Source organism: Topomyia yanbarensis, chromosome 3 (genome assembly GCF_030247195.1).
Source record: "Topomyia yanbarensis strain Yona2022 chromosome 3, ASM3024719v1, whole genome shotgun sequence".
NCBI classification, from domain to species: Eukaryota; Metazoa; Arthropoda; class Insecta; order Diptera; family Culicidae; genus Topomyia; species Topomyia yanbarensis.
The window spans coordinates 427,963,063-427,985,552 of NC_080672.1; the positions used below are offsets into that span (position 1 = coordinate 427,963,063).

The window sequence follows — 22,490 nt, forward strand, 5'->3', positions numbered from 1 at the left end:
CCTAAATGCTGGAATCAAGTTATTTGCAGGTATGTATTTAAATACATGAAAATAACTTTTTTCTGTAAACCGCTGCCGAACAGTGGGAGTTAGGATGGTTAATACAGACAGACATCTGATCAACAATTCTTCTTCACAAAACTCGGTTCCCGGCTGCCTCTCTCCACCCGCTCCTTGTCGTCTTGTAACTGCCGAATTTGAGCAGAACACAATTTTAGCAGGGTTGTTGTCCAGCATTCTCGCAACGTGCCCTGCCCATCGTATCCTTTCAGCTTTGGCCACCTTCTGGATACTTGGTTCGCCGTAGAGCCTGATTTATCCTTCCCCTCCAAACACCGCTATCCTGCACACCGCCAAAGATAGTCCTAAGCACACGGCGCTCGAAGACTCCGAGTGCTTTCAGGTCCTCTCCGAGCATGGTCCAGGTTTCGTGCCTGTAGAGGATTACTGCTCTTATCAGCGTTCTGTACATTTAGTGCGCGAGTGAAATTTTTTGATAGCAATTTTTTGGAGCCCATAGTAGGCTCGACTTCCATTGATGATGCGTCTTCGGATTTCTCTACTGTTATTGTTATCAGCCGTTAGCAGAGATTCGATTCCTTCACTACCTCGAATACATCCCCGTCGATCGTTATACTGCTTCCTATAGCCCCTCCTATCAGCATGTACTTCATTTTGGACACGTTCACCATCAATCCAACTTCTGCTGATTCTCGTTTCTGTCGGGTATAAGGCTCAGTCACCGTTTCAAATGTTCTCCCAATAAGGTCCATGTCATCCGCAAAGCATACAAATTGGCTAGATCGTATAACAATCGTGCCTCGGTTGTTTAACCCGGCTCTCCGCATAACACCTTCTAGTGCAATGTTAAACAACAGACACGAGAGACCATCACCTTGTCTTAGTCCCCGGCAGGATCCGAATGGACTTGAGAGTTCAACCGATATCCTCACACAATTGTGCACCACCTCCATCGTCGCTTTAATTAGTCTTGTGAGCTTCCCGGGGAAGCCGTGTTCGTTCATAATTTTCCATAGCTCTGTGTGGTTGATGCTATCGTATGCCGCCTCGAAATCGACGAACAGATGGTGCGTTGGGACCTGGTATTCATTGCATTCCTGCAGGATTTGCCGCACGGTGAAGATCTGGTCTGTTGTTGAGCGCCCGTTGACAAAACCGGCCTGAAAACTTCCCACGAACTCATTTGTAATAGATGATAGGCGTCGGAAGATAATCTGGAATAACACTTTGTAGGCAGCATTCAGGATGCTGATCGCTCTATAGTTCTCACCTTCCGGCTTGTCGCCCTTCTTATAACCCATTTACCATCATCGATATATCGCGTAAACTAACTAAACAATACTCGTCCGTATAGGAAGAAGTATCTTGTCTACGTATCCGCCTGGGAAGTAGAAATTGATGGTGTAGTCTTTGACAGGTACCTTAACTGCGTAATATGGGGCTGGCTCCTTCCAGAACCCTTTGCTTTAGCCAGTGAAAATTCTGCTTTGCAAGTATTTGCGTTCATCGAAAATCGAGAAGTATAAGAACTTATTATCAATCAGTCTCATGTCGAACCTTTCGTCGGATCTACTCTTCCAAACTGTGTTCTTTTGAATGGGGCTCGTCTACCTGTTCGGAATTTCCTCATGGGACATCAAAAACCCCAAGTGTCCCTATATTTCATTCCTATGATTTTCCTAGGTTTAACACGATGTATTTGGTTAACTTCCGACGTAGAACTTACTCAATTTTAATATTATTCGGCAGGGCCAAGTTAATCCTCAGTACCAGATATTGAAGTCGTCGGTTGTCAAGTCCGAATCAAAGGCAGACATTGTTCCCCTATACATCGCACCTCAGCTGGTTCAAGAAGTCTTCAACTGCCACGGTATGCCACAGGGGTTTTCTTCATGTTGATAACTGATCTATCTTACTGCATGATATTCGCGACAATTTCAATACGATCACGACTACTCCACAGCCACGGCCAAGCGCGTTGAATCTATCATTGTACTTTACCTCAATTAGTGTGCCTATTGATTGGAACAGCTACGCGTTCACTATGTCGGAAGCAATCAAATCAAAACAAGAACTTCCTCCGGTGGAAGCATACCAGGTTTTAACTGGTTTGATTATCGACACAGCGATTGAAGGTCAGACGAAACGAGATCCAGCGCAAACAGCAGTGGACGGTCTCACATTTCATGGTGGGTAGAGAGCATTCAGAATTGTACGCGAAAAGGTCTTTATGAATGTCGGATCACCAGATTTTTTTCCAAATATACATAACGTTAGAAACGCAAATGAAAAACTTAATGAATACTGAAAACGCGGTTATTGGCACCGGTTTGTCTACGGATTAACGAGATAAATAATGTTTCATCTAGTGGCTACGCCCTACGTTGTGTATTCTATTCAACCGTCGATCGGAATACATGGAACCAAGAATCCTTTTTCGGCGCAACAGCATCCCATATAGATTTGATGTTTCCACTCAAACAATTGATGTTTCGCGATGGAATGAAAATACTTTGTTTAAACGTAATGATAGCTCTATGAAGACATATTTATCTGACAAAAAAGATGCTCGCGCTAAGCATTGCAGTGCGCATATCACTGTAGCGTTCGTTAAATGTTGACAGAAGTGGTTAGGATGATTATAAAAGAGGATGTTCTGCATACGTTCTCCGCACCAAACTGATGGTTGTATATTTACCGATTAACGACCATGTCCACATCGTCACAGTTCCAAGGATGCTCTCCATTCGATGGAGCATGGAAAGCACTCCTTTCATTTTCTGGGGAAAACATGGGAGTTCCTTAGTTGTTTATCTGAAAAATCATATCAGATTAGCTTAGTTTGAATTCTTTTGTATTACTCCGTTCCGGGTAATAAGAAGGGTGACACTTAGATTAGAATGGTAATGAGAAAAGGCGTACAATTAGGCATTAGAATATGATACTCATGGAAGATCGCGTAGCTTCAACGAGTTTTTCAGTATATTGTTAGAGGACGCTCCAAAACTGGAAAATTTCTTGGGTTAATGGAAGATTAGGAATCCCGAAGGCACAAAAAAGTCTTGGTCAAAGGGAATCGATAACGCTCGTGACTTCATTCGGATGATATCTCGGGTCATGTCCAGTATTTATACTTTGGATAAGCATCTCCAGTGCTCCGATCTTTTACCCCGTTCGTAGAAAATTGTCCGTTTGCCACACTATTCTCCATGTTGTTTCAGGTTGATATTTTTTGATTAGAACATTTTCTTCATAAAAGTCAAATTATTTTAATGTTTCATAACTTTTAGTTCATGCATTATATGCTTTTCAAGTGTAGCACAGTAGAGCGTCAAAGCATTTGTAAATGCAAAGCGATCAAACACTAAACCGTTGCTCTAAAGGTGTGTATAATGCCTGCTCATAAGAGGCAATGTCTTGAAACATTTGGGATGTTGTGTTATGGTATCACTGCTGTAAGAAAGTAGTTTTAGAGCAAATGAACATTATCGATGTTAAAATAATGCTTCAATATAATGCATGTGGTTATTTGGGTGGCTCACGCTTCCTAGAATTGTCCAAACTATCTTGTAATGGTCCTTGCTAATCGACAGTTTTGGGACCTGCAATAGAAACCACACCGTCATCTGAAAGCTGCTTTAGCGTGCTTCTCAGACAACAAGTTTAGTACAAAGTTGTTTGAAATCGATGAAAGACCATGCTGGTGCAGCTTCTCGGAACGAACGTTAAAACAAACTGAATCAAAAGCCCCTTTAATATTTAAGAACACTGGTGCCATCTGCTATTTGTTAGCATAGGCCATTTGAATTTCCCTTTGCCTTTGCGGACGCCAAATTGTGTATCTGACAGTAAACCATTTATCTCTACCTAATCGTCTAAGCGAAACAAGATCGTTTTCTCAAATAACTTTCGGATACAAGACAGCATTTAAATCGGCCGCTCTGAGTTGTGATCGGAGCCTGGAAAGGCGATTATACTCACTTTTCTCCAGTCATGGGGTTTTTGATGTCCCAGGAAGTGCGTCTAAGCGAAACAAGATCGTCACAGCCGCACAGCAGAAGATATTCCCTCCTGGGGGTCATCCGAATAACATTCGTCACTGGACAAGTTAGTATAGATATTCGGAGAGACCGGTGACGTAGCTATCTTTAGTATATCTGCAAAAGATCACTTAGAGCGTCCTTGAAGGGAACGCTTCAGTTTCTCCTTACACTGTTTGTACGCGGGACATGTCGGGAGATCATGCGGGTTTCCCCCACAGTAGAGACAACATCTCTTCCACAGGAATCATCCACATGCTTCCCACTACGAACCTTACTGCTACAATGGGAAGCTATATGTCGCAAAAAAGCGGGTCAAAAGGTTAACCTTGTCAAAAAGTGTAGTTAGGTAGAGCAAACCCGGCGAAGGTCACCCGACAGGAGTCTCAGCTAACATACCATCTACCTATCAGCTGCAAGCAGTATCTTTACTGGCTGAAGAATGGGGATCCACGCAACTCAAACTCGAATCGGAGACGACCCTATCAATTTCAACCCTATTTACTCTGTGCTCCTTCGTACAAGGCCCGCAATAAGGCAATATCATTTGTCTGTTTAAAAGTATTTACCGCCATCCGAAGCTTATCAGGGTGAATTTTCGATATTTCTGTCACGGTCGCATATCATTCCGAGCTCGAGAAACCTACAATAAATCCAAACAATTTTTTTCTTTGACCCGGAAAAAGATCAGAGCTTAGATATAGCTTGAGCCGGGAAGTCGATTTTATTTCGACATTCATCTGATTTTGAGGCGAATTATTGTCAGGGGGAAGTCATTTTTGCACGAACATATTTCCCCGTGCACGTTAGTAGGAGAAACAAGAAAGGTGAAGGTAATATAATAGCGGTACTTATCTTTTATAACGGTATCGAGGCAGCTCACAAGATGAGAAACTTTATCACTGTTTTGCTCCAAATCCAATCCCTCGAAGAAGCAAAGAACGCTCAAGATAACCTTGAAAGCGGATTAATTAGCTTTGCTTTATAGCGTTATACTGAAAAAACATCTACACGCTCCGAGAGTCATTGTGTGAATCACGAGAATAGTACTACTCGTCTGCTGGCTCATATGATAGAATAGCACCGCCACTAGATCAATTTAATTTTGTTCTTCCAAAGTTAGTATATTTTTAATTAAATTAATCGCTACACTACGCGATAGAAATCAACAATTTATTGTCAGCTTAGAAGAAATCTACTACTAAAGTGTACCAGTCAATTGGTTCCGCCACCTGTGTCGGAGATAAGGTTTCCATCCTTGTCATTCAACCGGACGCGTCCATTCGAGTACCTGCTCTCCTGGCTCCCGTCCGGATAAAGAAACTTAACCGTCCCATCCGGATAGATACGTCGTTTGTGTGCCTTGGTATGAATCTCCACCTGTCCGTTCGGAAGCGTTATCACCATGTCGTCGTTGCGCTTCACAATCACAGTCGAACCGTCTGCGTATTTCCATTCTTCCGCAATATCTGCGCTGTTTGGATTAGTGGTCCTAACGGATCCGTTGGGGAAGTGTACCTCCGTCGAGCTGTCCTTGAAACGATGTTCCGTTTGACCACTGAAGAAAATCAAGAATTAATTATTCGACCTAATCAACCCAATCAAATATACTTACTCCGGAAATTCCAGTATCTCCAGACCGTCCAGATAGGTCGTGTGCCATGTATTTGTCTCAAAATAGTAATATTTCGTTGTTCCTTCACTGACATTCGTTTCTTTGATGTCTTTGTTGAAGTACAACATTCGTATCACCAGTCCGTCCGGGGAGATCTTCTTCAAATTCCCATTTGGGTACCAGATATCTCTGCTTCCATCATCGTTGACAATCTCTCGTTTGAGGTTTTTGATCAGATCAGCCGTTTCCGAGGAACGATCTGGTTCTTCCTTTGAATTATTTTTAACTTGATCATCACCAGTTTGGAAAAGATTCTTTTTCGCCTTGCCACGGAAATATGAAGAACGAGATGTCTGAGATTTACTCGGAGTGGATTTGTCTTCTGATGCAGAAGAGTTATCACACTCGGAAGAAATCGATTCATTATCACTGCTAGACCCGCTTGGAAGGACAGATTTTCTGCTTTCAGTACTACCTCTTGGATGGCTGACTACTTTTGCAGTAGCCACCTTGCCGACGTTCTTTTCTATCACATCGATTGGTTTCATACGGACAGGAACAATACTTTTGCGAGGTGGTGACGATTATCGCAACGTTGAGCATGTTGTCCGGTCGTGCGCCTAGTGCCCTAGCGCCAGATCTCCGTTAAACAACTCCCTTCGGTCTCGTTCCAGTCCGAGGTGTACTAGCTATCCTCGATCTCCCTATATGTCGCTCATATACAGATTTTTAAACATGATTGTTAGGCAAATTTAGTTATTTCTTCTCATTTGGTTGATATGCTAGCAGCTACCTGAAAATCTGGTCCGAAAAAAGTTCCCAGCGGATCAGAGGAGGGCAGTCGGCGATTTGGTTCATGATTTCCTGCAGTAGTCTTCCGTTTGCCAAAAAACTGCAAGTTTAATTTCTTTTTTTCCCTGTCATTGTTGTCCACCCTCTGTTCACTTTCCCTGTTACGGTCTCTGCTACTCTAATGTTGAAATCAATTCCTCTTGTGTTTGTCTTTTGCCTTTCTTATAATAAACCTAATAGTGTTTCTCCTTGTTTCAATTGTTGATCAAATAATAGTTCGTGCTTAAAAATAACAAATTGTATATCTAGTCTTTGAAAATATTTCTAACTGCATTCTTCAGTCTCAAAAAACTCATATGCATTTTTTATATCGATCTGAATTCCTTGTTTTAAGATATAGATGTGTCAAAATATATTCCCCTTAGTATTACTAAAAAAATAAGTTTTAATTTTAAGCAAATCATAATCATTATACCATATGTTCAAGAAATTTAAATTATAAGCCAAAAGAAATTTGTATTTTAATAAAAAAAATTCAATTATGATTTGAGAATTTCAGACGCATGCATTTTGTGCGCAAGACAAATATGCAGTTAATTTCAGTTTTTAGTTTGTTCCAGACTTTCGCGTGGGTATTTCCCCTCTCGGTTATTTTCGGTATCCGCCGGCCCTGTGCGCACCACTCAGAAAACCAAGCGAAAACGTTTTTGAACATCAGCGCCTACTCGTTCAGTGAGTCATTCACGCGACTAGAGAAGGGCCAGCCATAATATATTTTCGTTCAAAAGCTAGTTTTTTCTATAGCCAACTATGATCAATTTCTTAAAAAATGAATAGGCAAAAGTTGGTGCTTTTTATTTTTGATTTTTTGACTAACATAAAATGAAATAATACTTGAAATACACATAGTATAATCAACTTATACCTCTACTATGCAACCTGACCGCTTTTTCTGTCGTTAAGATCAACCCTTTTCAAATTTTATCACCACCATTCATTTCTTCCTGCTGCCCCTCCACCAAAGCAAGTAAATCCGAAATTATTAAAATTTCCTCCCAAAAATGTTCGACCACGGGGCCGTGTCGAAAAAGTCAAAACAGAAATTAATTAATTATTTGCATGCTGGCACGGCAGGACGGACGAACGGACGGACGAACGAACCAACAACGGTTTGCCGGAATGATGGTGTCACACTATACTGCCACCCGGTTGAGGTTTGATCCGACCGAGCCGAACCGGAGAAAAGGAGAAACATAAATTAATGAAAAATGATAAAATAGGATAAACACATTTTATCACTCTTCCACACGGAGAAGAGAGATCGGTCGTCTCGCATCACCGAAAGAATCCTCCGACCGAGCAGATGGATGGACGGACGGACGGACCACATTAGCATGGATAACGAAAATTTTCATGCGAGCTTTGCTTGCAGTTGACACGTGACCATAACTGATTTGTTTATATTGGAACTGTGAGCGCTGCTTGAAAGGGGGAAAAGCCGCAGAGCTGCGATTTTCCACCTATTAGAGAGGAAAATTTATTGTGCATGCCGATTAAATTACTCTCAATGAAAGTTTTTTTTCTCTATTAGATAGCAAGGACAAGTTTTTCAGTAACTAATAAACCTACTTTTGCAGCATTGGTCCAGATTTCCTCGAGGTTGAACTGAAGGGTATTAGATTCGCCTATTATTACTAAATGGATTGCAATTGAAATACGCTCCGGTTGCTCGGGGAAAAACTTCTGCACTAAAGCGAACAACCGAACGTTTTATTACCTAGTTCAAAGTACTGTGTTTATGGCCATCTCCTTGCAGTCGCAGCTAGCGATCCGGAAAAAATAGCAATAAAATGCAGGAGACAGTTTTTTATTCGATCCAATTTCATGCCCGCGTGAAATGAGTATTAAAAGTGTATAACGTGATTAGAGCTTTCGGCAACCAACGAACCACGTGTGTCACCCCTGTACCGCGCGCGTGTGTGTGTATGTGCGGTAGAATGTCACTTGCAAACGTCACACTTTCGGGAATAAAGCGAAACAAGGAATAGGAGAAATGACCTGGGGGACACGGCGGCGTCATACTGTCTGTAGACACATAGACACACTCTCGGTACAAAGGCCGCGTGCCACATTGCGCTGGATGGCGGGCGGTTCGGGCAAAAGAGGACTGTTTCTGACGTTTATTTTAGGTTTTACCAGGAAAGTTAAACAAATGATAGCAATTTGCGCCTAGATGATGATGCAGAAGTGGTATTTGTACGATTTTTGAAGTTGATGACAGGGTTTATGTCGTTTGATGATTGTTATCAGCACGGGGCTTGAATTAGTCGCAGTATTTGGAATTTGCAAGGATAATTTCAAAAAAAAAAATCGTTTGCTTTTCGACTTTGATTTCGTCATACTAATTCGATTACTTTGTTTCTTCGGTTTGTCTAACATAAACACCTAAAAGCTTATGAAATACAATGGTCTCAGCCACGGTTGACATCTTCTGAACAGAGATTAAAATTCTTTTATTTGCATGTCTGGATTTAACCAAAGTGATTTTTAAACTTTGAGTTGATTTAAACCTATTATCAACCCTGATACCGAAGATCTTTGGTCAGGTGACCTAATCAAAACTGTCGGACTATGAAGGACTTGATATTACTTTAAGTATTAGTGTCGATATCTTACGGAATATTGAGTCGAACTGACTTTCAGATATGCAGTTTCACTAAAAAAAACAACGACTATCATGTAGAAACAAAAAAAGCAAATCTTCACAATTTCTATATCAGCAGGGTAATCGCGAACAAGACAACAGATTAACCTCTCTGCAACTAGCAGATGTCAATAAGGTCTTGATTACTAGATAGAAAAATTACCCTCGAAATAGGACAAAAACAAAACTGAACAAAATTAACCAATCACCGTAACGTGATTATCATTATCATTAACTTTGGGTGACCTTCCAAAGCAACATTTACACGATTTTATACAGATATGGAAAGACCAAGTGCAATCGCAGTAGGCTGCATAGTATTATCATTGCAGTTCACACCTGACCAGTTTTTTTTACTACATTCAGACCCGTAGCCAGGATTTTGTTTCGGAAGGGGCGGAAAAATTTAATACGTGAATGAATTAATTCTGATGGTTTGACATTAGGGTTGCCACCCCTCCCTTCGTTTCAAGGTGGCAAAGATGCATCCCACGACTATTTCGGATTTCGTATGGAAAACAAATCAACTTTATTATCACTTTAGGAAACATTCCGCGACTAAGTCACTCAAAATTGTTTAAAGAAGTTAAATTCCTTCAATTTCATCAATTCACCTCACCGTTGCTGGTGCTTATCTGCAGGTATTGCTTGATGGGAGGGCGTTTGGTCTAATCAAACCGGCCAGGGCAGCATCAAATGAGTTCTTTCCGTGCTAATTTCGCAGGCTCCTTCGGTGGTCCCTCGATGTTGGCTAGCGGATCACTGGCTGATCCACGAAGGGGCACGTACCCCCCTCCCCCACTTTCTTTCAATCAGAAGCTATTTTGAAAAAGGTATTTGCATTATTTTCATTCTGACGCACGTAACTTGATTTGAGCATTCCGGCTTACAATTCCAGTGCATGAAGTCAAGCCGTAAGTTATTGGTCAGACATGTCGCAATCTCATCACTCGAACATCGTTGAAAACATCTATGTACCAGTTCTGTCAAATCTCGAATGCAGTTGATCCCATTTCTCTTTGTTATGCCATCTCTGTCAACGTCATTTTACCCAGGAATGATCACGTCACGTCAAGTCACATCACGAAAAGACGAATGGGTACGACAATACTTAACATCAACTGTCACGGTCACGGACTTCATAAAGCAATTTATCAAAATGGATCGAACATTTTAACTAGGAGCCGTTTAAAGACTATTTGCTTTTTACATTCTAAGCTCAAACATTCCTAAAAGTATTGTAGTTTCTTAACGCCAAAATTCTACTTAACGCAGGTTGCAGTTTCTGAAACTTCCAATCGTTCCTGGTTCAGTACGCAATTAATAGGATAAAATAAACTTTCAGTGACACTTGAAATTAGGCTTTTCTGTTGAGAATACTCATAAATCAGAAATCTTAACCTTTTCTTCAGTCGTTATTTTTTTAAGGATGAAACATAGGCATATCACTATTTTAAGGATGAAACATATAACATATCACTTCATGGAACTGTGTTATTTCAAAGAAATGCTCACACTTTTCTGTTGAGATTTCACAGATTCATCATCCGCCCAAAGTCGTTATTAAATGCTCTCTTTAGCATTAGTTTTCGCTTCATTTTCACCCCAGTTTTCTCTATTAGATGAAACTGGTAACAATTTGGCAGACACAGCTCCTTTGAGATGCACAAACTCCAGGCCCGTGCGCAAGGGAAGGGTTTTAGGGGTTCAAACCCCTCCCATGAGGGTTTTGAATTACTTTTAAAAATTTATTAACTTTCTGTTCAGGAAAAAAATTATACTGCGATCCGTGTTGATACATAAAATTTCATTTGAGTTCGGTCACTCTAGGAAAAAGTCGTTGAAGAAACCAAGGAAGAAACTTTGCGAGGGTGGCTTGAAAGGGTTTCAAGCTGGTCGGCTTCTCTGGATCGGTTCACGTTTCGACAAGTTTCAATATTAGCAATAGTTGTGAGTATACTAGTTACACAGCAAAGCCAATCAGCAGGAGCTAAACAGAATAATAATAAAGTTGGAGAAAACCTGGATATCGTAGCCTGGAGAAATTTTTCCGAAGCTGATCTCTCCGTTGAAGTGGATATCAGATAAATGGCTGGCGAAACATCGGTATCGGAAGAAATACCGCCGCCGAGGAACTCTCAGCACCAGCTAGCAGATACATTGGAACGAGTAGCGTAAAGAAGTGTAAAAACCCATACGAAAGTGGTTGTAGAGATGTAAATCATTATGGTCGACACTTCCGGATCGATTTGTGTCTTAAGAGGTGACGATATTTTCAGCAAATCTGAGCAGGTCAGGTATACCTCGAAGGTTGGACAGCAAACAGGAAAAAACAGCAATGGAATAAACGATTAACACAAAAGAAAAAGAGCAAAAGAACAATCCCTACTGAAGTAGTACCTAAAAACTGTCCCGAATGAATGAGGATTGCGAGATACAAGAGATTTCTGTTTTGTCGGCTTAACCACAGATAACAGACGTTTAGGCTAGAACAAAATTTCTTCAAAAACCTGTTGGAAATCCGTGTTTCACTAATGCCATCTGTGCAACTGTTTGCTACACGTGTTTGACAGCTCCACTCTAACTGCATTGTATCGATCACTGCGCCATCTACAAACGTTTGCCAAACGTGTTTCAGACGTCTGATTTATTAGGAATTTCAGTGGCGGGTATTTACACACGATTTAAAACGAGCCTAAACGTCTGTTATGTGTGGCTTAGCTATTACAAACCAATCAGACTCTACCACAAGCCTGAAAGCAGCGGTGTCCGTTGAAGATTCTTTTACGATACATTACATTTTGTTGAGCTGAGTTGATTGGTACACAAAATAGGGCCCTCCAAGAATCAGCAGAAATCTTCAAAGTATGAGGGTTTCTCTACCATTATTTTATAAGAAACGAAAAAAAATCAAAATCCTCCCCTTGAGAATGTTCTGCGCACGGGCCTGACAAACTCCATTGTCTTTGTATCATTGTAGCCTTCCTAGCTATTATGGCAGCTAGCTAAAAATGTATAGTTAAAACGTAGCTGAACCTTCATTGGACTTTTTTTTTCTGGCACAAATGCGTTAGCTTGGCGGTGCCAAATTCATTTTTTTTACATTTTGGATATCTTAAAACTAGGAGGTTACAATTTTGAAATATTTTTTTACAACAAGTGGGTTTTTTTACAGCTATCTTAAAACTAGAAAGGCAATGCTATATACAACAGTGGGATACAAAAGCTTTTTAGAAAACTAGGAATCGAGTTTAATATACAAAAGGGGGTTTTTTAACGAAAAAATTTACAGCTATCTTAAAACTAAGAATACAGTTTCAATAGGAATAAGTTTTTATAACAATTTTTACAGCTATTCTAAAACTAGGAATGAAGTTCGATATACAAGGTGGGAAAGAATTTTTGTTTATAACAAAAACGCAGCTAGCTTAAAACTAGGAATACAGAATGCAAATGTGATTTATTTCCTTCGTCGGTGTTGTAGCAGTTATATCAGGGACAGAATATGAAGACCAAACTTGCCGCTTTTAGGCAAACAGGAGATCTGCGACATGACTTAGAGCCTCAGGCTACTCAGACGTCAAAACCCGGATTGATGGATGGGATTCATCGGACCTGCGGAGAATCGGGTCGCTCTTACTTTAAATTGCGTGGCAAGGGCGACGGAGGTCACACTCTGATGCTGATCGACTCCACAAGGCTCTTCTAAAAACGAGAAATAGAAGAGAGGGGCTAAATTGGGACATTTATCGTTTTTATGAAAATATAAACAAGGTACAAGAACCCGGCGGATACCCAGACAACGTGCTCGATGTCGTGATAGCCCTCGTCACAAGGGCACAGGCTACACTCCGTTGATACCTTTGGGATATTGGAATGTAGCCATCATCCAAGCTCACCATTGCTCCACGAGGTTTGCAAACTGTTGAGTGTCCTCTGACGACAAATACTAAAACATTCGTTGAAGCAGATTAGTTTTTCGTATGTGTCACCTTCTAATGCGCCCACCTTTGCTAAAGAGTCGGCCTTTTCATTGCCCGGGATAGAGCAAAGAGATGGGACCCAAACAAAGGTAATCTGGTAAGATTTTTCAGATAACGTACACAAGGACTCCTGTATCTTCCCCAGAAAATACGGGAATTGCTTTTTGGGCTTCATCGCACGAAGAGCCTCGATAGAGCTGAGGCTGTCCGAAATGATGAAGTCGTGATTTGTGGGCAGAGTGTCGATGATCCCAAGGGTAATAGAAGCTAATTTGGGGACGTAAACTGAAGCGGGATCATTGAGCTTGAATGAAGCGGTGATAGTATTATTGAAGATACCAGAGGACCCATCGAGATTTGATCCGTTAGTGTAGAACATTTTGTCACAGTCGACTTCTCGGAATGTATTATAGAACTTATTTGAGATTACTTGCAGGCGTATATGGTCTGGGATTTCACGAATCTCTTCCTTCATAGATGTGTTGAAGAATACAGTAGAATCAGAAGTATCTAGGAAACGGACATGGTTGGGATTATACGAAGAAGGATTAATGCTCTATGCCATTTAGTCGAAGTACAAGGACATAAATCGGGTTTGAGAATTAAGCTCGACAAGCCTCTCGAAGTTTCCAATCACCAACGGGTTTAAAATGTCGCTTCGAATGAGCAATGAAAGTTCCCAAAATCGATTTTTCAGCGGGGAGACTCCCGCCAGCACTTCGAGATTCTCTCCAGTTTGATGAAGTCTATGTTCGCAGCTGAGCGGAAACAGAAACACCCGTACTCCATCACCAACAATATCGTCTTCGCACTTCAGACCCGGTTAGGCGGCGACCCCATCGATCTCCACTGCCCTACAAGGCACATACACCCTAAATTGCTTTGTAAAACGCTCGCAGCGAGCAATCTGGTTTGCCTGGTTGAGGTCATTCACTATAACGCGTATCTTATTAGCTCGAACACGTGTTAACTGATCTACGGACGGGTAGTTAGCAGTCAGCTCCCGTGAGATCTCTAGAATGTTAGGTGACTTGGTGTTGGGCCGGAAATAGACCACCCAGGGTTCATTTGAACTAGCTGGGTATGTTTAAATACGAGGAGGATTGGAAGAATCAGGGAAGGGAGTAGTTTTGGGAACATCCATTAGTATATCAGGGGGCTCAGCAATAAGGTTTTAATTATTCTCACCCTCGGCCATTTAGGCACGAGGTTATATAGGGATACCCACTATTTAAAATAATAAAAAGTCTTGTAAAGTGCATTTTTTCATGAGAATGAAGCTATATCTTTTATATTGTCAATTGTGAAACTAATTTAAACATATTAAAAAGGGTCAGCTCACCTGGGTTCAATTCCTAACCCCCGTACGTCAAGATACAATTTTTTCCAACCAGAAAAAGAGCCGAAAGACCCTAAGGTTAAAGCCTCTATAATCAAAATGAAAAAAAAAACTTTGTTGAAGACATTCCAAAATTAATTTTGTTGAAGACATGACGGTAGCAAGTATTGAACATTTTTCTTTCGATTTGTGAAACAAGATTAGCAATCCGTTTAGTAGGAACAATGTTATTTGGGGTCAAAGTGTATGTAACGCTTCCGTTTTGAAAATATTGAGATGATAATAAAGAAAGACGTAAGTCATACCTCAAAAGCTTCCTACTTCATCTGTTGATGTGATGTTTGCTCTGTGAGAAACGCGCAGTCCGGAATTTGTGCCTAAAGTCAGTTTTGACCTTTCCGGCCCTTCTCATGAATTACTGGAGACTCCTTTCAATATAAATGAACCAAATTTCAGCAAAAAGTAGTAATAGTTTTTGAATATTAGTTACTTTCACTGTAAATGAAATTGAACAATGTGCACTAATTAATCGGAAAATATTAACCAATTTTTCAAATTTCGAATCAATAAGGACCATCGAGCGAACACTAAAATTTTGTTAAAAGCTAAATGTGGATTCACTGAAGATTTATCTGTAAGATCATTCGTGTTTTACTGTTTTAGGGAACGGAAGATCTGTTCAGAGGACTGTATAACAAGACAGAAAATATCTGGGAACAGTGACCGGCAGGTGGAAAGTAATTCCGTTGAATGTCATTAGATTTTAGTTGACAGTGAGTGCAATCACGAATTGTGTAGTGTCATCTTTTATTGTTTTATTGAAATTTAGAATTTTAGAATAAAACTTGCTTTCTACTCGTAATTTTCATTGGATTTCGAGTAAAAATACCGTTATATTCAAAAACAATGAAAGTGAGAGTCTGGTTAGATCCTTTTTGTAACAGACAACGTTAAAATAAACTTTGAAGTTTCCAGCTCTACATCCAGGGCATTTGTTGTTTTCCGGTATTATTAACTACTAAAAACTACTCTAGAATTCTAACGAATCGACTTTTGTTTTTAGCTTTAAGTAATGAACGGGCTATAGATTTTCGCTCCTGAACTTTCTCCAAGAAAACGCCAGCCAGATAATGCTGAATACCATTTCTCTGGTGTCGAAATCGCTTAAAAAATTATTTTTGTACTTTTCAATTACCATTGTGTATTCCATCCCATGTGTTGAACAAATTGGTTATTAAATTAATACTTGCTGAAAAAGACACCCTGGAACTGTTTCAAGTCGTCGCAGGATCGATTCAAACCCACCAGCAAAGAAGAAACATGCTCATCGCTTTTTGCGACTACGTTCCCGAAAAAAAACCACCAAACCTGCAATTTGGTGCACCACAATGGAAAACCGCACATTCGCACTTCAAATGCATTGATCGTTTTTTGCGAGCATTCACTTTCCGAAAAAACGAAATAACTGAAAATTCATTTCCTGTCCAGCAGCAACGGTGAGCATATCTGGAGAAAAAAAATCGCAACCCTCATTCTGCAAGCGCATCCCAACGAACGACCACCAACTCGGAACTCGCCCTATCAGTCGGACGGAATTGACTAACCGAATGAAAAAAAAAAACAAAAAAAAATGCATTTCCACCAGGTCGAAAAAGAACATGCGCCCACATATGGCGATAAGGACTAAAGAAATAAAAATCTACCAGCAACTACCTACATAAACCGGTAAAAGAGATGCAACACTGCGCGAACGTACCGCGGCCCAGCCGAAAAAAAACATCCGCGATCCTGGTGCTATGGTGAAAAACAAGCCGATGGTTAAATAGAACCATAAAACAACAAACATTGCACAAAAGAATGATTCGCACATTTTTTATGTTCTTTTTTATTTTTTTTTTGTTTCTGTCGACCGAGGCATTCGCCTCCGTATAGCCACACAGTGTCTGCCGAATTTTTATTTCGCAAACTCATCCAGGTGTGCTTCTGTGGACCTAGCTACTCCATTGCGATATTGTTTTTGCAATGCAAGATTTGATCTTTTTTTTTTTTGGCTGCCAGGGCATTATTTTTCAATTTAACAGTCGAATTATTCTGTTCAGATGAGAGTTTTTGGCAGACGACTGGACTATTTTTTCGCAGGTTGTTTTGTATTTTTAGGTAGTCTGCCTTTTCGTGTCATGATGTCGGGATTTTTATATCTTTGTGATTGATCTTTTTTTTGTTCAGTGACTATTGCGCTACAATGCCTTCTTTCACAAACACATTTGGTTATGTTCATTAATTTGCTAGTAGAGCTAGCATCATTTTGCACTAAAAGCGGCACAGGTGGCGAAATCGAACCCAGTACCAATACTAGATGGTACTAGTGATTACATTTGATAAATCATCAAAAGGCGAAAAAAATTAAAAAATATGTGATTTTTCTAGTACACATGGATATATAAGGAAAACGTACAAAAGTGAAGTTTTGAAAATACACGACAACATTCTTATCGGCTGTGACGAACTGTACGTTGCCGGAAAACAGATGACAACCTATATGCATTCACCGTTTAGGTGTGAAATTTCACACTCTATGAACAACTCAAGCACTAAGTAAATTCCCGTTTAGACCACATATGAAGTGATTGTCGTAATAGATATGAATGATGCCACTAATCCACAGAACTGGGAGATAGAACAGCGTATTATTCGACACTATGATTATTCTTTAACCAACCAACCAACTTGTGACAGGTCGTGACATATGTGGGAAGGGGAGTCAGGTCCGTAGCGTGCGGTTGGCCCTCGACAAGGCCGCCGAGCTGCAATTTTGATCTGCTTTATGAAATAAGTGAGGATCAGTCATAAAATAGATCAGGATAAGCTTTCCATTTCCAGGTAATGTAGATAAAGGAATGAATAACGAACGTGCTTGAATTGCACTTCACATAAATATCAACTGTAAAGATTTCATGATAAAAAATATGGGTGGCTAATGTCAGAGACAACCGGAGTGAAGTAGAATACACTTTAGGCTGTTAATGCGAATGCTACAATTTTGACTATATTCTGATAGGTTAAATTAAAACCAACCATTTCGTTATTTCTAATGGAAATACCGAAATATAAGTACACGTACATCGAAACCTAAAATATTCCAACATATTTATCCTTATATGGTAACCCTGAAAAGAATATTAAATGAGAGTGAATCAATATATTTGGGAACAGTAGAGAATCGTATATACTTGTACCGTTATTTCGCTATTTCCATTAGAAATACCGAAATAACTTATTTTAATAAAACCTTTCAGAAATTAGTAAAAATTGCAGCATTTGTATTAACAACTTAAAATATATGCTACTTCATTTCGGTAATGTCGTTGACATTACCTACCCATCTTTCTAATCTAAAAAAGAACAATTTTTTGAAAACCTAATAATTGCATAACCTAAGACGATTTAAAGCTACACTTTTGTTAAATCTCAACAGAAAACAAAATTACGTGTTAGTCCAACGAGCTTTCTGTCCCGTTGTTGTTGTGAATCATTAAAATTTTGAACATTTTTCAAAGCGTTATGATTGCAGGGGGAAATGTTGGTTGAATAAATATCATTCAAATTAAATACTCCCAATTAATGTTCTATAGCTAAACTATGATCATATTTCCTTAGGAGGCGCGTTTTACCACATGTTTTCATAAATAATAATATGCTCGAGCCTTAACCAAGCAGGTGTCTTAGAGTGGAGTTTTCACAATAATGGAGCTTTTCACTTGTGTAGCCGCGATATTCGCAAACAAAATAAGTAAAAAGCACATTGCGTCATTTAGCCGCATACAAAATAAGCCGGGCTTAATGTGGATACAGTTAATCTGTTTTACGGACCGTTATTTAACTGAGTTTATAACATGATGATACGTAAAACTTTTTCTCAGTTTGCTCCGAGGACCGAGTATTTTAAATTTCCCCTGGTAGTGTAAAAATGCTCTATAAACTCGTAAATAAACTTTCCGAAGTAACTCGTATGAAATCATCAACAGAAAACCATATTATCAGTATCCAATAAGCCAACACCATCTCCTTTACACAACGAAACAACCAGTACGCATTACGGCTTGTCAGAGGAAACAAACACACAGATAATTTCACCACGGTGCACACTGGAACGCGCGCCGTGGTGAATTTATCTGTACAAGCACCTGACGCCACATATAATTTAGAGAACAAGAGAGCGCGGTTCTCTCACCAAACCACCCCATCGCTAATCCATTTATTCAGCTCTGAAAAAAATTAAGGGTTGTGTACAAGACACGACCACGATGACATTAAAAATGCAGCCAGTTTTATGAGCAAGCAATATTATCCGTGGCAAAATTAAAACCCCTTAATGCCATCGACTGTTTCAGAACTACACACATGCATGCTTCACTAGAGATAATTGTTGAATTTTTAAATTAAAATCGATAACCTGCAGTGTGACAAATTAAAGTTTTAAAAAAGTTATATTCAAATCCCCGAAATGGGAACATAAATTAATGATGCTCACAAACAAAACCTTACATCTATCTTTAAATACTTGCTATCAAATTAAATGTTTGCAAGCATGATAGAAAAATAACTGGTCATAAATCAAACTATTCTTAAACGAAGAAAGTTTAACATATGTATCTTTATATATTCGGTGGTTTAATTAACATTAATTCTGAAATGTTCTATATTTGGGGTCCTAAAAAGAACCGTTTTAAGGGAATCATTCAAATTAACTCTTTTGTATGTGGGGTCCTGAAAAGGACCATTGGTGGAATCCTGAAAAGGACTATTTGTGGGATACACAAAAATGCATGCTATGGAATGAAAAGTACTAAACTAACTAAGGGCTTTTGGTTTATCAAAAATAACATGCAGAATGGAACAAATAGTCAACTGCAAAAAAGGTTTGCCATCTCTTCCAGCCGCACGTTACTTACATCAGATAAATATTTCGAAATTAAAAGAAACAACCTTTACCTTCAGCATCTAATATGAAATACTGATAGCTTGAATCGGAACATCGGCTTTTATCACTTTCGCAATGATGATGGAAGGACTGCCTTCATGCAGAATAACGAAAAAATATATGCGAATTTTTTACATCCTCCAATTTCTGTAATATCGCAGACTTTTGGATTTGGTTTGGTTTTCGCCAATTTCAGCATGGCAATATACTTTTAAATAGCTGTACATTTTTGTATTGTTTCTGAAGGATAATTTTAAACAAATCACAGATTGTTGTAAATGTCAGATTGTCAATGTACGCGCAAGCAACAAGTAACGAATATTAACGGCGGAATTAGGTTATCGCTGTCATTGTCAGGACTTTTTCAAATTTGTTCTTCATTGTTGGTTATAGCCCTTAAAAGGGTATTTATTTTACAAAAAATGCGAAATGGAACAATCAGTCAGCCGCAACTATGGTTTGCCGTTTCTTCCAGCAGCGCGCTACTTACATCGGATAAATACTTAAAATTGGAAAGAAACAAACAACCTTTCCCTTCAACCAGGCATTGCATTTATCGCTCATATGAGTAAATGCGCCCGGATAGTTTGCTTCTGCGACAATAAAAACTCACATTTTCACACGAAAAGTTATTGGCACTCACACAACTTCTCCGGATAAATACAACGTGTTATTTCTCCGGATAAATAAAACAGCCGGAGAATGAGTGAATGAGTTTATCACGGTATCCTTTTTACATTCGCTGCTTTGCGAAAAAACAAGCCTATCATACTTCTTTGCCGCTTTTCTTTGTAATTAAGTGTATTTTTTAAAGTTTTAATTGATTTCCACGAAATTAAAATTTTATCACCTTCTCTGGTGAAATGGAAAAAGTCAAATAAAATTTTATCCGGAAAATCATTCTCACGCTAATTGTGGAGACGGAGAATTTTGCGACTCATCTCGGAAAAGCTGGACATCGGATAAGCTACTTCTCGCGTGAGTGAGAGAGAATTACAATCCCTGCCTTCAACAGATAATAATGGAGCAAAAAATCGTTCTACACATACCATCAAATCTCAACCGTTACAGAGTTATTGAACTTTTTGTGTAAAAAATCTTGTTTATCTTAAAGCACCTCTAACTCAAAAAGTATACCTCGTATTTTAAATCTTTTAGTGCCATTTGAAAGGTGAGAAAATTTTCTATTGAATAATGTCCTCACATCTTTCAAATAATAGTTTTAATTACCTTTTAGTTGTAAAGTAGTTAAAAGTTAGTGTTTTTGATGAGGTTTTTGTTAATTTTCTCAAAATAATGGATTATGATTATAGCAATATCTATTATCCAAAAGTTGGGTTTGAGGACGATTCATAATTTGTTCTTCAACATAATATTCCTATCTCTTCTCGTTTCCTTGTAATTTGACTTCTAAACTTTTCCTGTAATTGACTTGCAAGTTCATAAAAGACTCTCATCTAAAAAATATGCTTTATAGCGCTATTATCAGAGCTTCATTGGAAAGCTGAGAAAATTTCCTTGCGATGTATGTACAGATATCTTTTAGTTAAGTGTACTACATGGCTTTTTACTAGTAAAATAACTCAAAATTTGCGTTTTTTTGTGATTTTTGTAATTATTCCAATTATTAATCAACTAAATTTATCATAACTATTGTTCATTTCGTGCCCCTTAATATTCTCTACAACTTGTTATTTGACACTTTAGCCCTATCGCTTTTCATTTCGCTGCAATTTAATAGTTAACACAGGATGGCCTCATCACAAATGCAGTAAGTTCGAAATCATTGTTTTTGCCTATGAAACGAGAAGATAAATATGATTTTGCTTCGAAACTAAAAGAGATAATTGAATAGAGTCAAAAGAAGAATTTTAGAACTTGCTAAGATGCAATATTTCCATGATAATAATGGTGAAGTATATTATTTACTATTTTAAGAAAATAACGAAAATGCTAATACTAACACTAACTTTAAACTAATTAACTTCTAAAAGAATACTAAATTCACTTAACTGAAAGGTATTAATACATTTTTCTCTGCAAAATTTTCCTGGCTTTCGAAAATAAGAAAAGGTAGATTAAGTGCCATACTTTTGCAATAAGAGCTAGTATTAGTGAATATGAGATAAAATATCCACGTTCAATAACCCAAACACATGAACACAAGACAAGATAAGTGTATCATGTCAAAGAACAAATTATACACCTTTTTAAGACTAACAATTTAAATTATTAAAATAGTGATGTTAACTATTAAGATTTTCGCGAAGTGAACGAAAAATCGATCAAAATTGTTAAATTTTAAATAAATTACTGTGAAAAGATTACCTAATTAATTAGCTGAAACATTTGAGGACATTTTTCAGTGGAAAATTGTCTCACCTATCCAATGGATCTAAAAGATTTGAAATACAAAGTATATTTTTTGAGTTAGAGCTATTGTAAGACAACTAAGTTTTTAACACAAAAAGTTCAATAACTTAGTAACGGTCGATATTTCATGGTATGTGTAGAACGATTTTTTTTCTCCAAATATGACAGTCAATCATCCCTCGAGAGGTTCTTAACCATGAGCCAAAAACCCTGTATATGTATCTATTTAAGTACATTCTTTCACAGATCCTAATTTTTTCATGAAATTAATACATTTATATCATTGAGGTTACAAATTAAAAATATCACAGACGGATATTTCTAGTTCGAAAGAATTCCTAGATCCCTGAAACTATGATAAAAGTCAAGGTGTAAAGTGTGTGCAAAAAACTACTAATTTCACTAGAAAGTAAAAATAAGAACCTTAGCTCTATTCAGAATTCTTGCAAAACCGTTGGGACTTGATAAGATTACTTAGATTCAGCAAATATTATATGTGAATAGTGAAGATTGTATTTCTGAGTTCATGGGTCTTTGGACAATTCAAAATATATATATTTCGATGATTTAATCTACTGGAAATCATCCAGAATTCAATCTACCGAGGGACACTGCTCAGAAATTGTTCACTAATCGAAAGAA

At 38.6% G+C, this 22,490-nt stretch overlaps 1 protein-coding gene across 1 annotated transcript; it reads right to left on the bottom strand.

The window, feature by feature from the left end:
• Positions 1–5,245: 5,245 nt before the first annotated feature.
• Positions 5,246–6,238, bottom strand: LOC131692555 (centromere protein J-like). The gene is made up of 2 exons (XM_058979659.1): positions 5,677–6,238; positions 5,246–5,619 (listed from the first exon to the last, which is right to left on the bottom strand). The coding sequence occupies exons 1-2, from the start codon at positions 6,222–6,224 to the stop codon at positions 5,277–5,279; spliced, it is 891 nt and encodes a 296-aa protein (XP_058835642.1). The 5' UTR covers positions 6,225–6,238; the 3' UTR covers positions 5,246–5,276.
• Positions 6,239–22,490: the final 16,252 nt, after the last annotated feature.